Source organism: Rattus norvegicus, chromosome 16 (genome assembly GCF_036323735.1).
Source record: "Rattus norvegicus strain BN/NHsdMcwi chromosome 16, GRCr8, whole genome shotgun sequence".
NCBI classification, from domain to species: Eukaryota; Metazoa; Chordata; class Mammalia; order Rodentia; family Muridae; genus Rattus; species Rattus norvegicus.
In genome coordinates, this window is record NC_086034.1 from 59,987,978 (window position 1) to 60,004,308 (window position 16,331).

The 16,331-nt window shown below is 39.4% G+C and overlaps 1 protein-coding gene across 4 annotated transcripts in view; it reads right to left on the reverse strand.

The window, feature by feature from the left end:
- Window positions 1-16,331, reverse strand: part of Tusc3 (tumor suppressor candidate 3) — a 149,172-nt gene that overhangs the window by 88,336 nt on the left and 44,505 nt on the right. For all 4 annotated transcript variants that reach the window (XM_008771294.3, NM_001004212.1, XM_039094389.2 and 1 more), the window contains exon 2: window positions 10,801-10,970. In XM_008771294.3, coding sequence (XP_008769516.1) covers window positions 10,801-10,970 — 170 coding nt within the window. The remainder of the gene's footprint in view (window positions 1-10,800; window positions 10,971-16,331) is intronic.

Genomic DNA, 16,331 nt, shown 5'->3' on the forward strand with positions numbered 1-16,331 from the left:
TAAATTTTGAATCCATTCATGAAATCACAGCTGCTATAATCCAGTCACTTTTTCCCCGAGCCAAGCTCTAAACACTCTTATATGGGTATACTACACGTCTTTTAGAACAAGCATCAAAACATAAAGGTTTGCATGTCTGTGACTATGTCAATGCCAACTCTGCATTTCTTGTATATCCGTGTTGTCTTCCTTTATCAAAATAAATAGTGAAAACAACAGGAAAAACATGATTCAAATATGTATATATCCCCAAATCAGAAGTGTATAAAAATATAATATATACATGAGTAGTACAAACAGCTGAGTAACAGAAATGCTTAACTGTGGATGCCAAGATGAGTAGCATACAAGTACCAAACAAACTGATGTACTACTCGCTCACCAAGCATTCTTTTTAAGTCCGTATGTTTGATTCAGAGAATGATTTTATATATATATGTGTACACACACACACACACACACACACACACATACACACACACACACACACACACACACACACACACACACACACACACATATATAATGAAGAGGACAAAATGACTAAAGCAACAGATGAATTATTTTGATGTCTGAAAGAACTAAGAAATAGTTACTTGTCCGATACTTCTAGAAATATAGTATTTAAATTACAGGTAGAAAACAATCAGTGAACAAGTCAAAAATAATACAAATTTTAATGATGACATACTCACTGTGATTGTTAATCTTGGTCAGTGCATGGGGATGCTTAAATAGCTAGTAGCCATACTTCAAGATGAATTTACAATGGTATTCCCATAAGTATACTTAGAGAAAAGGTCCAGGTAGGTGTGATAGCACACATTTAATGCCAGCACTCTGGAAACAGAGCCAGGAGGTTCACTAGGAACTGCAGGACAACCTGGTCTACTTAATGAGTCCTAGGATCGCTAAGTCCACAGACTGAAATCCTGCCTCAAGAAGCAGAAGCAAAATAAAGGAAGACACACCTTGAATGTGAGTTGTATTATCCCAGAGACCAGGAACCAGAGCAGTATAACAGGGAAGAAGCAGGAAGCGCATGAGCAGTCCTCCCTGCTCTCTGCGTCCCCTGCTACATGACATGAGCTGTGTGCTCTGCCACACTTTCTGCCATTGGCCAAATTGCTCTTCTCGGATACATTTCTATCTGTGTCACATAAACAAATGGGCCAGCCAACACAGGTAACTAGTACTCCAGGAGCAAATCCAGCTGTGGCATGGTTACTGCTGCGTACTTTAAGCCTAGTTTACATGGAGAATGTGCAAACACGGCTACAAAAGATTTCCTGTGTCTGATAGATATATATCTCTGGTTTTGCTTTGGAGTAAGGCTTTGATACCCATACTGACTCTATCCTTGTTCATAGGAGAAATATAAACAACAGAAATGAAACAACTTACACAGTAAGAAATAACTGTAACAAGAGGAACTCAAGCTCAGTTGGAGAGAGGCTGTAACCACGTCTTTGGCTATATGTATAAAAATGTTTTTAAATCTCAGAGCCACCCTTAGTACACGTCATCTTGTTAGCCAAGAATTTTCGATAATTGGTTTTGCAATGTATGTGTGTGTGTAATATGCATTTTTATTCCAATTTTCCAGTTATTTATACACAGAGAAGCATCAACAAAGTAGCATAAAGGAGTGCCTGGGGCAAGGGAGGCTTTTCACATGACCCGGTGTGGGTTGTACCCTCAGAGCTCAATAGTTTAGTCTATGTTCAAAGGAAAATCAGAATACAGAATTATGACTTCCCATAAATGAACATGAAACTATAACACTGACCCCTACCAAGTGCTGTGAGAGTAGTCACACACTGCAGTCTCATTTGAGTCTCAAGATCTGGACTTGAGTACAAGCCCTGTAGTTCTGGATGTACAAACCTAGACAAAATGCCATCCTCCTGTGTGACAAGGAGCACTCACTCCCGGAAGGTTGCTAAGAGGTGAAGGCACAATGAAGCATGTCATATGCCTAGGTAAGCGACAAAGGACGATATAAAGTAGGTTTCCCAACAACTAGCTTAAAAGCTGAGGTTTCACGAGTCTTCCACAGATCATTCTCCTCTCACTCTGTACTGAATGTCAAAGTCTTCAGTTCCCCTCTATAAGCCGACAGTATGAGTGACAGGGTGTTTCAATGAGTCCTTTGTCTATGTCCTAAACTTCCTATACCTAGAGGGCACACATGATATAACACACTAGAAACATATCAAATAACCAATCCAAAAACAAGAGCATATAAGCATGGCAGATTAATTTCCAGACATTCTGCATATCTTAGTAACTTTCTCAATCCCTTTCCAAATATGGTATCTGTTATTCAAAATAATAACTAGAATAAAATAATAATGAAAAATAATAAGGTCTTCTCGTCACTCTCTCTGCTTTTCTTCTTGATACTTAAGAGTTTAGGTAAATATCAGTTTAAGAACTGTGCAAGTGTCCAGAATTTCAAGTCTGTTCTGAAATGAAAAACTAGTCAGATGTGTCTGATCATGGTTCCTCCAATATCCAGCTAAATACTTGACATCCCAACTATCAGAAACCATAGGTACTAGTTAAAAGACAAATTATCATCTCAGGAAATGAATTCTGAACTACCGTAGTAATACCAAACCCCATAGTGAACACTACAAAGTTTTACTCTCTCATTTCTATTCAATATTCTTAGGCAGGGAAATAAAAATATTATTATGTTAAAATTTAAATAAAAACTACAGTGACTATTAAAACATATATGCCAGCATGATGGTCTACACTGTTAACCCCAACACTCAACTAAGGAGTCAGAGGCAGGAAAATATCTGTGCATTTGAGGCCAGACTAGTCTACACCCTGGTTCACATAAAGGGACTACACAGTGAAGCCCTGTTTCAAAAAAACAAACAAAACAAAAAAAACACAAAATGTAGCTTACTGCCAAAAATACTGATAAGCAATTCATATTTACTGAATGTTTTTACACTGGGATTCACCAAAACAGATACACATAATTTGCTAAATGATTTCACAAATCCAGGACACAGGCATAGCCATGGGAAAAATTTATATATTTGTTTGTTTATTCACTTCAGCAAATAGGATACAGAAAAAACTGGCAAAGGAGAAAAGGAAGAGTGCCTGAAGCAAAGTCTGAAATAAACAAAATGCCGGTTTCCTAGACCCCCTAATAAGGTGAGAGGACTTCCTGGCTGTAGAGCTGAAGTGCCAGGTCAGAGCTACCTACCAGTGAGATCATTACAGATCCACTGAGAGATGTCAGTAGCACCCAGTCCACTACTACAAATCACAGAACCCCGAGCCCCAGAAAGGCTTCAACGTGTCAGCATTAGCCACCTTGCTTTTACAACCTAGGAACAGTGAGACACCCTTAGCACTTACAGAATGGAATTACGACGTAACCAAACTGCAAACTCTGTGAGCTAGTCTTATCTAAAGAAAGCAATTTCTTTTCTGTCTACCTTGGTTATGAGTCTAATAGAAAAAAGGGATAACTCAACACTTTCACCATATGTTCCCAAAAGAGACAACAATCTACCAAAACAGTACTGGACAATATAAGTCAACACTGGAGAATCAAGATTCTTTTAAATTACTTACACAGTAAGGCCAAGAAAATAGAATTTTATTAAGTGCATTAATTAATATAACTTAAACTTATAGAAATTAAATACAGATGCTCAAGTATGACTGACGTATTATAAAAAGTATCCATAACTTTAGAGATCAAAATGTAGAACCTCCAGTCTTCATTTTGAATGCTCAACAGCAGCTACCAGGACTTTACTTTTAAGAGAAATCACATCACTTCAGTTAAAACCTCACAAGCAGCAGGGAGAAGTAATATATCACTCTTCTCCTCTATCTATTTCTATAATGGTTGCATCAATTTTTCAACATTGAAATTTATTTTGTCACCAATATAATCTCTCATTTCATTTGAAAAAATTCTTCTAGGCACAAAAGTACACCAAGCCTTGAGTTCTAGCTCACTGTGCCCATGACCACCACCACCACCACCACCACCACCACCACCACCACCACCAGCATGACCATCATCACCACCACATACATCACCACCACCATCTTGCCATAATAATCTCTACAAAGTGCTTTCAGATTTATGTTCAGACTTCAACTTTATGTCCAAAGAATAAAACTATCAATTGAAAATTACATAGCACTGTGAAATCGTAAGTCAATTAATAATATCTAAAGTCTTTATACTATAAAAACATAAATAAAATGAGTTATAAACATTAAGAAAATGCTATATTATATGACCCCTCTGAAAGGTAAAAGAGGACAAAGAGAAGGAGGAGTTAAAAGCAAGCAGCTTTTTTAGTTCAAATTCAAAGGAGCTCAGTGTGCTGTGGGGATGACGGGATGCAGACAGTTCAGTACAGGACAGTCAGTGACCTGAGAGACTCCACAACTCTGGCAATTGGGACACGGTGAGAAAGCACAACTGTACTGCACCCACAGCAGCTCGGTACTGGAAGCCCTGTAATCTTGTGAAGGTCAGAGCTTTGCTGCTCATTTCATTTGTCTCACCCAGGGCTGCCATGATGTCCTGGACAGCATCTATCATGTGACCTCTGGGGCACTGGAGGAATGTCACTGAAGACATCTCCCGGAAAACAAATACAGTGGGATCTAGTTCAGGGATATGGATCACAGTGGAGCTTATTCCTAAGATCCCTGGCACAGATGGGCATGGCTAGCTTTAGAGGATCAGGAGCCTGAGCTGAGCAGGAGCATTCCACTGCATCTGGGAAAGGAGACCATCACAGTGTAGTACATGGGAAAAAGTCAACAAACCGTATTCTTTTTTTTTTTTTTTTTTTTTGTTCTTTTTTTCGGAGCTGGGGACCGAACCCAGGGCCTTGCGCTTCCTAGGCAAGCGCTCTACCACTGAGCTAAATCCCCAACCCCAACAAGCCGTATTCTTAACCTATACTACAAATGACATGGAATTAGTAGTCATATACAGACTACATTATACAGTCACTAAGAATACACTATTTTCATAAGTTCATAGAATTGGAACCGTCTCTAAAAAAGGAAGTGTGTGTGTGTGTGTGTGTGTGTGTGTGTGTGTGTGTGTGTGTGTGTATAAAAGATGGAGAAATAATGTCCTATATTTTACCAGATTATATCAAAATATAATAAGAAATAAGCAGTGAGAGAAACTACAGAAACAATATAAACAAATGGAAATTGAACCATACATGCTTGATTACTAAGTGGATTCTTAAATCAGATGAGTAGGAAAATGTTTACAGAAACAAATGGAAATACCGGATATTATAATCTGTAGGATACAGCAAAAGCCCTTGTACAAAAGTAGTCAAAGGAACCAGTCAAACCTAAAACCAACAGAAATGAACAACAAATACCAGGGTAAAAATTGATGGAATAAAACTCAAAAGAATGTAAGAGACAGGTGAAAGTTGACATAAAGGTCATTCATGTATTCTCATGTCATATCAAGGGGCATATAATGGTAGGTTGTGGAGACCCCAGGGTTGAATATAGGTGATGCTCTTCTGGCCGTGATTTGTCCAGAAGTTTTTCTTTTTCTCCATTTCAATCCATATCTGTGAGAATACATGAATGACTTTTATGTCACTCCTATACAAAAAAAAAAAAAAAAAAAAAAAAAAAATCCGGAATCTAATTGCAAGAAAATAATGCATGGGAAATTATTTGCAAAGGGGGTCTTAGATTCCCTTTTTCTTTCTTATTTAAATGTCAATGTCATTAAAACAAAAAAAATCAAGTAACACTTGAGAATGACAAAGTAAAAGAAACTAACAGGTATAATAATCACATGAACAGATCAACACTGACTAGGTCAAGAGACACTAGAAAGAGGGCCTCAGACTGTGTATGGATGGCTTCATCTTAAAAGCCCTCTACCAAGTTGGGCTGGCCACTGGACTTCCTTTCCCTTAGTTTCTTCTCCATTTTTGTCCTTGTAGTTCTTTTAGACAGGAACAATTCTGGGTCACAGCTTTTGACTGTGGACAACCCCATCCCTTCACTTAATGCCTTGTCTTTCTACTGGAGGTGGACTCTACAAGTTCCCCACTGTAGGACATTTCATCTAGGGACCTTCCCTTTGAGTCCTAAGAGTCTCTCACCTTCCAGGTCTGTTGTACTTTCTAGAGGGTCTTCCACCTCCCACCCACCCCAACCCTGAGGTTGCATATTTCCATTCATTCTGCTGGCACCCAGGGTTCTCCCCTCTCTCCCCCTATACCTGATCCTGTTCCCTCTTCCTCTTCCCCTTCCCAATTCCCACCCAGGTGCAACTTGGGATCCATCTCAAGGGGAGGCTCTAAGCTATGGTATGCTTGCAGATAGTGGCCTACCCTGGCTGCCTTCTGAGACGATCAACAAGCAGCTAAGTTAGACAGATACAGATACTTACACCCAACCATTGAACACAGGGAACCCTGTGATTGAATTAGTGAAAGGGTGGAAGAAGCTGAGGAGGAGGGAGACCCCCAAGAAAGACCAGCAGTCTCAACTAACCTAGTCCCCTGAGCTCTCTCAGACCCTGAGCAGCATACACGAGCTGGTACGAGGCCTCGACACATATACAGCAGAGGATTGCCAGGTCTGGTCTCAGTGAGAGAAGACATGCTTAAACATCGAGATTTGAGGCCCATGGGAGTGTGGAGGACTGGTGGCAGGGAAATGGGCTGAGGAACCATGGGAGGGTGGAACGGGAAGAGGTGACAACTGGACTGTGAGTACATTTCTGGACAGGCAAATGGATGCAACTGGAACTGAAATAAAATGTCAACATTTCACGTGTTACTTGACTGTCCTCTCATGTGGCAGAATTGTTGATTTTTCCTGCCTTTTTTTGTTTCTAAATAGAAGACGTGTTGAAGTAAGAATAAAAACTGGCAAAAACAAGTGGGAAAAAAAAGCCTTCTACCAAGTTTAGGCATAGCACTGACTGAACAGTGCAGATGCCTCTCCTGATGTCTTCAACTTTTATTTGAAAGAGAACAAAATCAAAAGTGATAAATTGTAAAATCTCTGGCAAAGATTTTGTAAAACCTTTGTAACAAGTAACACTGATTTCAAATATTCTACTGTCCCAATTTCTTGTATGTCTGAAATTACAATCAGGGTAGAGATCAGGGATTAAAGCAAGACCTTAAATGCAGAATTGAAAAAAACAGAACAGAGATCAGGAACATTCTACAGTATCAGATCTATCAGTGATAGGTAGAGCAAACAGTAAAGAGCTGGAACAGGTAACCTGACAAAGAAACTCAGAGACTGACCACCCATAGACTGACCTTACACTAGATGCCTTCAACATAAAATTAAACTGCTGAAGTAGTAACTACAATGCTGTTCCTACTTTGAAATTAGTTAATTTCCCTAAAGTCTAAAACATTTTTCATGTATCAACTAAACCAGGAGAGAGAAAAGATGAATGCAAGAGGACTTTCTAGTCTGTGACAAAGTGAAATACCTTATTCAAGGAGGTAAGCAATTGAGTGAAACTCAAGAGCTAAATAAAGCTCTCAGGAATGAAGTCTCCAATCCAGTTACAGTGGGTTTAGTTGACATGCAAGCAAAATGTAATTCATGAATAGTTTTCATCTTATCTGCTAATTGAGAACCCAATCCTACAAGTGACTTCACTAGAGTAAATAAGAAATACAGTGAGTTCTGCTCGGAACACTAAACATGGGACCTTCAGAGCTGCTGCCTTAGGGCAAGGCTTCCAGGACTATCAGTTTAGGAAGTGCTGGTTATGCATCTAGATCCCAAAAGACTGATATCTTAGATATGCAAAAGCAAGACACAAGTTACAATCCACAGAACAAGCTCAATGATGAATGCATGCACTCCAGGAGAGCTTCATGCTAATACCTCTTAGGTCACAGATGCTCACCCTGGCTACATGAGCTCAGAAAAATTAGCTAATCTCTCAGCTTTAATGTCATCCATAACATGGATTTTATTGCATATACCTTTCAGAAGAATCATATGTACATGTATGCATACATGTGTATGTGTGTGTGTATATATCAACACATAAACATGTTTGTATGCTCATGTGTGTATATACACATATACATATAGCCAGTTAATGACTTTTCAAAATATATCTGTAATTTACTATGTTTCAATTGAAGTAAAATAATACTACATTAATCTCTAACATATCATCATGATTGTATTTATATATAAACTTTGCTTGATTCTAAAACGAAGGTCTTTGCTTTCCTTTAATTTCATTTTTTAAAATCTACTGATCCCTAATAACTCCTTTAAAAGAAGTTGCTTTGTTCCTAGAAAATAGGTCCTAGAGATGACAAACTATGTGCAAGAACACATCTGAGCAATTATGAGAATATTCTCTACATAGTGATTTAGCAAAGGAAGTTTGGAGCTATCACTTAAGGGAGCTGAGAATTGTACTGAACAGTCACAATTAACAATTTTATTTGGTCAAGGTCTTTGCCACTAACCAGGAGGGAGGTGAGAATTAAATTCTGTAATTTGAGAGTGAACTGACTGTGAAGAAGAGCAGGAGGACTTGTGAAGGACTTAAGGGAGCCCCAAAGCTCAGTGACCAGCCTGTCTGCTGGCAACTGTAAGTGTAACTAGGACTTGGTGCCACCAGAAACTTCACCTTCCTTAAAGACAAGGAAAAGACAGCAATGTCTCAAAATAGAGAGCATAGATTTTTGAAAAAGTACTAGGAACTTTTTAAAGAATATAAAGAATTGTAAAATATTAAAATAGCAGTGCTGAAATCATCCAGCATAACACTGGTGAAAGGATGACATCTCAAAGTGTCTCCAACACCCTTTGAGGCCCATTTCACAATGCAGGGATATACAATAAAGCCTGGAGACACGCTGGCAGTCCTGGACTGTAGGCTGCAAATGCAAAGCCAGCCAAGGGCACACAGCTAGTCTCAGGTTAGCCTCAGCTACATATGCAGTGGGCTACATAAATATATATCACACACACACACACACACACACACACACACACACACAATTGTCTGTAACTCAGAGGGAACAATCCATTAACTACAGACAAGAGACACAAACAGGTATTTCATTGAAAGTATCTAGATGACAAACAAAAAAATATGTCCAAGATTTAAAAAGCATATAAAAAGGCATTAATCATCACTAGCCATTATGAAAATGTTCAGTTGTGGGGCTGGAGAGATGGCTCAGTGGTTAAGAGCACTGACTGCTCTTCCAGAGGTCCTGAGTTCAATTCCCAGCAAGCACATGGTGGCTCACAACTACCTGTAATCTGATGCCCTCTTCTGCTGTATCTGAAAACAGCTACAGTGTACTCATAAAAATAAACAAGTCAAAAAAAAAGAAAGAAAGAAAGAGAGAGAGAAAGAAGAAAATGTTCAGTTGTTTTAGTTGAACAAGCTTAATATGCCAAATCAACAATGGTTGTGATAGTAAATGTTTTGGGCTTAGAATTAAACCAGATATCTTTTTAATATATAAAACTTGAAAGGGGGGATCAAATCTCTTTTGAAATTCATTTGTTTCAAAGTAATTCCCATGTACCTGAGACAAACCTAAAGGTAATTTTGCAAAGCAGTGTGCCTGTGGCCTAGCCCAGACACACTGATAAACTGCAGAACATCTGCACTGTGAAATTATTACTCAGTAATAAAAAGAACAAGCTGTTGGCAGATGCAACAACTCCGGTGGCGTTTGAAGGAATTATGCTAACTCAAAAGGAAGGACAATTCCAAAAGGTTCTACAATGATTAAATTTACATAACATTCTTGATATAACAAAATCATACAAATGGGAAGTCAATTAGCTAGCTGCCAAATTCAAGGCACAGAGTGAAATATGGAGTGGATAAGGCTGTAAAAAAGAACGGTGATTTAACCCCTCTGTATCTTGACAGATCAATGGCAAATATTTGCTTACAATGTGGTATTATAGTTTTGCAAGGTATGACTTCTAGAAGGTGCTGGAGAAACCATACACAGGAAACTATGGTTTGAGTATGTCCTCCAGGTCTCTATGTTGACAGCATTAGGTATGCAGCTGCTGGTAATAGTGAGAAGTTACTGGGCCATGAATGCTCATAAATTCACAAGTGTGTGTACACATGTACAGTGTGTGTGCTATACATACATACATACATACATACATATATATATATATATATATATATATATATATATATATATGTGACTTAACCCCCTGATAAATCCAGAGCTGAATAGGCAATTAGGAGGTGGTTTCTTATGTGAAGAAGATGATTCCTGATGTATGCATGAAAATTTTACCTCAGCCCTGGGTCCCTGATTTGCTTTGGACCGCCTCCTTTCTACAACAGGCTCCAAAAACATAAAACCAGTTGAAAATAAACTAGTCTCTGAAAGCCTGACTTGAAATTAATCAGTCCCTACTTTCTATTGCTTATTCTCAAATATTCTGCCACAGAGATGCCCAGTAACAGAGACTTGCACAGGAAAAAAGAATTCCCCTCTTTAAAATATTTTAAAGACAGTACAGGAGAGAACTACTTCACAGACCACAGCGATTGCCTCCTGATCTGTTAAGACAGAAAAGTTAGACATAATGACTACAAGTCAGTTCCAACAACACTTGTGACACTGGTCAACAACCTCATTTACAGCCCCCTTTTCAGTTCATCTTACGCTAAGACTTGCTGAGTTTTCTTATATCCGTCTATCTCACTCTGAGTTTAAGCTAGGCAATGGCTTCTCTCGAGGTCTTGCGCATACCAATTACCTGCACACAGAGCACTGCCTCTGAGGCTGCAGAGCAGTGAACATGACGATCATGGAGTAGTTCCGCGGTGGGGCTTTTACAAACTTTCGGAACTTGTCACCATTCATTCGGAAGATCGAGCGCCTGGAACTCCATTCCATCAGCTGCTCCACCTTTTCAGCCAAAAGGTTCTGTAATTAAACAGCAGATTTAAAGGTTACAAGGCTATTCCTCCCTCGGACTCATTCCCATCCTTGGGAGTTCTCTCCTCTTTTCTTAATTAGTCTATATTTTTTGTACTACATAAATAATTCATGAGAAGCTAAAACTTTTCAGATTAGATTTCACATAAATAGAATTATATCAAGGCTATATTCTTAATCTAAATTAATCTTTGTTAATGATCTTTATTTCGGTAAATATATTAATTCCTCAATGACCTGACTTGCACAAAATATTTCATTTTTGCCAATGACATTAAAGACTATAAAAGGGTGTTAAAGAAACTCAAATTCTGGCTCTCAGGAAAAAAATGGAATATATTTATCCAATATTCACTCTAAATACAGCTAAAAATTCTGTTCATTCTATTTTAAAGAGCCAGCCAAGTACAGAAGCCTCTATCAAGTGAAAGGCAGACAATGTGGCCAGACACTTGAGGAATGGCGCAGCAGCAAGGCCCTGCAGGAGCCACAACACGTGATGGTGAGGATAAAACAGACTTAAGGAAACTTGTTCTGCTACTCAAAGGGCAGGGGAAGGAAAGCCAGTAAGATCAAGTTAGCGGCTACACCGAAGACGGTCATCACACACTACAAACACGCACGCACGTACGCACGCACGCACGCACGCACAGAGAGAGCAAACTGGCGTAGGAGGCTCTGTCAGAACATTTTCCTTTAAGCATTTAACATGCAACAATGAAATCTTTCAAGTACAAGAGTGCTGTGTAATTTTATTTAGAAAGGTCAAACGAAGAGAAATGAGTCTGCAGTGACAGAGGGGAGGAAGGTGATGAATGTGGAGCAGGCGGGGACTGAACGATAATGCACAGGAGTGAGAGTGCCACTGGCGTTTTGTTCCAGGGAGGGCACAAGGAAGAGAGGGCACCCAAGCCTCCAGGCAGAATGCTTATCCACGGACTACTCACCGTACCTCAAAGAGCCCGAGAAGGAAATCCTCTATCTGGATACACTTTTGTCCTTGCCCTCGCAAACTAGGAGTGTCAGTGGTGAGAGACAGGCTTGAATTATTGTATCTAAGCCAGCTCTACGTAGAACACAGGGAGAAGCACAATCAAAATCAATCAATCTCTCTCTCTCTCTCTCTCTCTCTCTCTCTCTCTCTCTCTCTCTCTCTCTCTCTCTCTCAGCACTCACAGTGGATCCTATGAACTCCAGAGAGATAGAGATGTACACAAGCAGGAAGACATCTTATCTTGCTATAAAAAAAAAAAAAAATAGGCAAACCAACAAAGCCCCGAGTGAAGCATTCTATGCCTACCAAAGCAAAGGGAAGGGACAGAATGGGGGAGAGCACAGGAGCTCCAGAGCAGGAACAGCATTCAGGTCACCAGATAATGACATGCTAACTGTATGAAGGGATAATGGCTAATTATTGGGCTCGCTGTTAGGGTTGTTTTTAAACGAGCTAATTTTGTTATAACAAAAAGACAACTGAAATTAACTAACTTGAAAACAATCTTATTTAAATCCAGACAAATTTAACTGTTAATTCCACCTGAAAGTAAGAGCACATGTTCATAAGGAGATTAATAATCTTATTAAATTGAAGAAACAAATAAAAATTAATTGGGAACATAAAATACAAGTTAAATGTTTGAATCTACTTACAAAATATCGTAATTCTAGAGAATAGAAGGAATTCCCAGGGATATTTCTCAGGGTGAGAACTTGATGCTGCCATTAGCACTCCAATAGGAGCCTAGTGACCCCAAGTGGATGATGTGTGAGCAGTGGAGTCCTGTGACAGTGGGTGGCATGTAAGCAGTGACTGGGTCATGAGAAAGCTCAAGAATCCAATGCTTAAAAAACGGCAGTCTTTGGTTTTACATGTGTGTTCGTATATGTGGCACACATACTTTTTCGTGTCTACATGCGCAGTGATGAGTGTGACTGTGAGTGGTTAGGTGCATGTGTGGAAACCAGAGATAGATGCACTCTATTCCTTTAGTTGGGGTCTCTCACTAAGTCTGTAGCTCATAACTCAGTCACCACACTGGATACAGTGTGCTGGGTCACATGTAGATGTTACCAGGTGCTGGAGAGTGCGGCTCAAATCCTTACACCTCTTCAACAGCTTTTCTGTCTGAGCCAGCTTCTCTGCTGTGCAAACACCAACCTCTTAAAGGAGCTGCTAGTGAATCTTCCCACCCTTTACCCTGGAGAGAAAAAATGTTTCTACTTTTATGGACAAGAAGTAAATCTGCCCTCTGGCCAGGAGGGAAATGCTATCCCAATCTTCACAGCATTTTATATGTCAGTGTCCTTGAAAAGACACTACAATACCAAGCCTGTTCACGCTCGTACTGAGATATGCTGAAACATGAACCATGAGTGCTCCATGGAGACGGGCCTGCAAATGATACTGAGAAGCTTATTCTTTCAAACAGGCAATTTACAGACATAATCTAAAATTCTGAAAATCCAAACATGGCACATGGAAGTTCTGCTTCTATTACTCATGTTCCAAGGGGAATGTAGAAATAGAACTACTTTCTCAATGGGAGGGTGGGTAGCTGGCCCTCCACATGTGACCTTCCCGCTCTCAAATCTGGGTTGCAAGACAACACAGAATTTAGCTTCCGTATATATTCTAAAACATTTCTGGCATCGGTAGCTAGTTTTAGATTCTTTTAAGGTTTCAAAGCTTCAAAGGAGAGATCCATCAAGTACTTAACACAAAAATGTTTACCTACTTTAACAAACACTGCAGCACAGGAAGCTGTGCTAAAGAAAACAAAGATGGACCCAAGTTTTTCCCAGAGCTATTGACCTGATGGAACTGCACACTCCTGAGCACCTAATCACCAATGGAAGGGCCTCAGTAAGGAGCAACTTCTGTGACGGACAGAAAGGACTGAAGCAGTTCTATCTGCTTTTAAAAAACAAAACACAATAGTGCTTGCCTAAAACGGCCCATTTATGACTTACCCAAATCCCTTTTGATTGTATACCTTTACACAGTTCCTCACTCACTATACTGATGAGCCCTCAGAATTGTACAAGTGAAAGGCCTGTTTCTTGTTATTTATATTCTACAAGTTGACAAGCACTATGGTTAAAATGCTAGGCTAGAACTCATGTTAACCACTGAAAAAAGAAAAAGAAGAAAGGAAAGAAGGAAGGAAGTAAAATAAAACGTTTCTGTGCTAATGCCTTGAAAAAAGGAACAGTAATCACATATAGTTTTCTCATTACAAAATATACATTTTTCAAAGAAACACTCCTCAGTCTGTGTCATCCAGCAGATGAATTATTTACATCTCCGTTTCCAGTGACAACACTGCCTCACAGTAGTCTACGATACTCCAGTGTGTTAGAACGTGAGATGCACTACTCCCTGACGGACTCTGCTATTAATTCTCATTTTCTCTTATACCCGTGCATGTGCACAGCTCTGAAATGGTGAAAGTTATATCATTTTGATTTGCATTAATATTTTATGGCAAAGTATTTCTCACAATTTTCTCTCATTAATTATATCATGTCCTTAATTCTTTGATGTAATCATAAATAAAATTTAAAATTTTGCATTTGCATAGTTCACTTATACAAAGTAATGCCTTTCAAGTGATCCTTTGATCCAAATCTCTCATGCAATTTGATCATAGCCACACCGCTATGCTATCTCCTGTCCTAGCGCTGGACAGTTTTCTTCCTATTCCAAATACCCCCCTTTCTATTTTCAGGTTTTATAACCCCACACATACATACAAGAGAGTAAAAAGGGTAGAATTTACTTTATTTTTGTGAGTCTGGTTTATTTTGACTAACGTAATAATTCCCAGTTCCATTTTCCCACAAATAATGTAATTTTATGCTTAGTATCTGAATAAAACTCCATTTTGTGTGTGTGTGCCTTTGTGCCCCCTCCCATCTCTGTGTGAGTGTGTGTGTGTGTGTGTGTGTGTGTGTGTGTGTGTGTGTGTGTGTGTGTGTGTATTTGCAATCCATCCATTTGTTGATGGATACCTAGGTGGAATCTTTGATTTTCAGTGCTGCAATCTGTATGGATAACTAAAAGTTTTAGGAGAGGGAGGGCGATGGCTCGGCTACTACAGTCAGGCTATGCAAACCTGAGGATCAGGGTTCAGAACTACATCATATATAAAGTGTATGGAATGATGCGCTGCACATCCTAACTACTGAATACCCTATTCAGACAACCGTGTGCTCCAGGTTCATAAGTAACACATGCTGTGGCATTATGGCTCTTAGAGCTGAGGTCTCTCTCTACTGCTTGCAACTGCTGACAAGCTCATCTCCCCCTAATTCCCATCCCAAAGACAACCTTGCTATTTTACCTAATGCATTCTTGCTCTATGACTCCTAACACAAAGCCTACACCAAATGTTGATGAACTTAACCCTCACTCTCTAAGAGTTAGAAACTCCCTTTATGCTTTGCAACTTAGGGTCTGCTGTCTGACACCCGTGATGTTGCATATGGTATATTGAAACTCTACTTTGGAAACCAAGTCTCTCACTTCAGTTCCAACACACTAAGACCCAATGCTACAACTCCCCTATCCTCGGGAATTGAAGTCTTTTCCTCCCACTTCAGGCCATAAAGCTGTACCTCTACTAATAAGCATCTCAGAGGTATTGTAAACTTCTCAAGCAGGAAACTTGGCCACCACAGAAAAGACAAGACCTCTACTCTTTTCCTCTATTTTCAGTATCCATCTCTGAACGGACTACTACATTTCAGTTAGACACCGACTTTGCTCTACCTGCCACAGAGAACGAACAACCTACTCACTTTCTAAGGTCTTGTTCTGACGCATCTTCACCTTCTCTTAAAGTCAGCAGTAACTTATTCCAGGGCGCCTGTGGCTTATCATAAGTGACTCGTCTCTTTGGTACCTACTAGAAAAACCCAAGGGAACAATACGAAGTATGCAATACTCCGTAAGTCAAACTAAAATGTATCTTACCTTACTAACATAAATGTGTTATGTTGTCATTACTAAGTGTCAGGGACTACTATATGGGCAACAGAAATTGTAACTTATTTTAATGTGGTACCTTTATCTCCCTCAATAATAAGAAGCTAAAGCCAACAGAAATAAAGTAAAAGCTTTCTAACTAACTCGAATACCTCAGGACAGGAGCTGAGACAAGCCCATTTTCCAGCATCTTGGGTACCACCCCAATCAACAGCCATACTCAACAGACACAGATACTTCATTCCTTTTACCAGATCAAGAAGCAGATAAACGGATTACTCAGATTTTCTCTATCTAATATGAATATTTGTGTTGCATGTATCAAGTGGGTTTCAAAATGGGGAATCTTTAAGCAAAAGTAA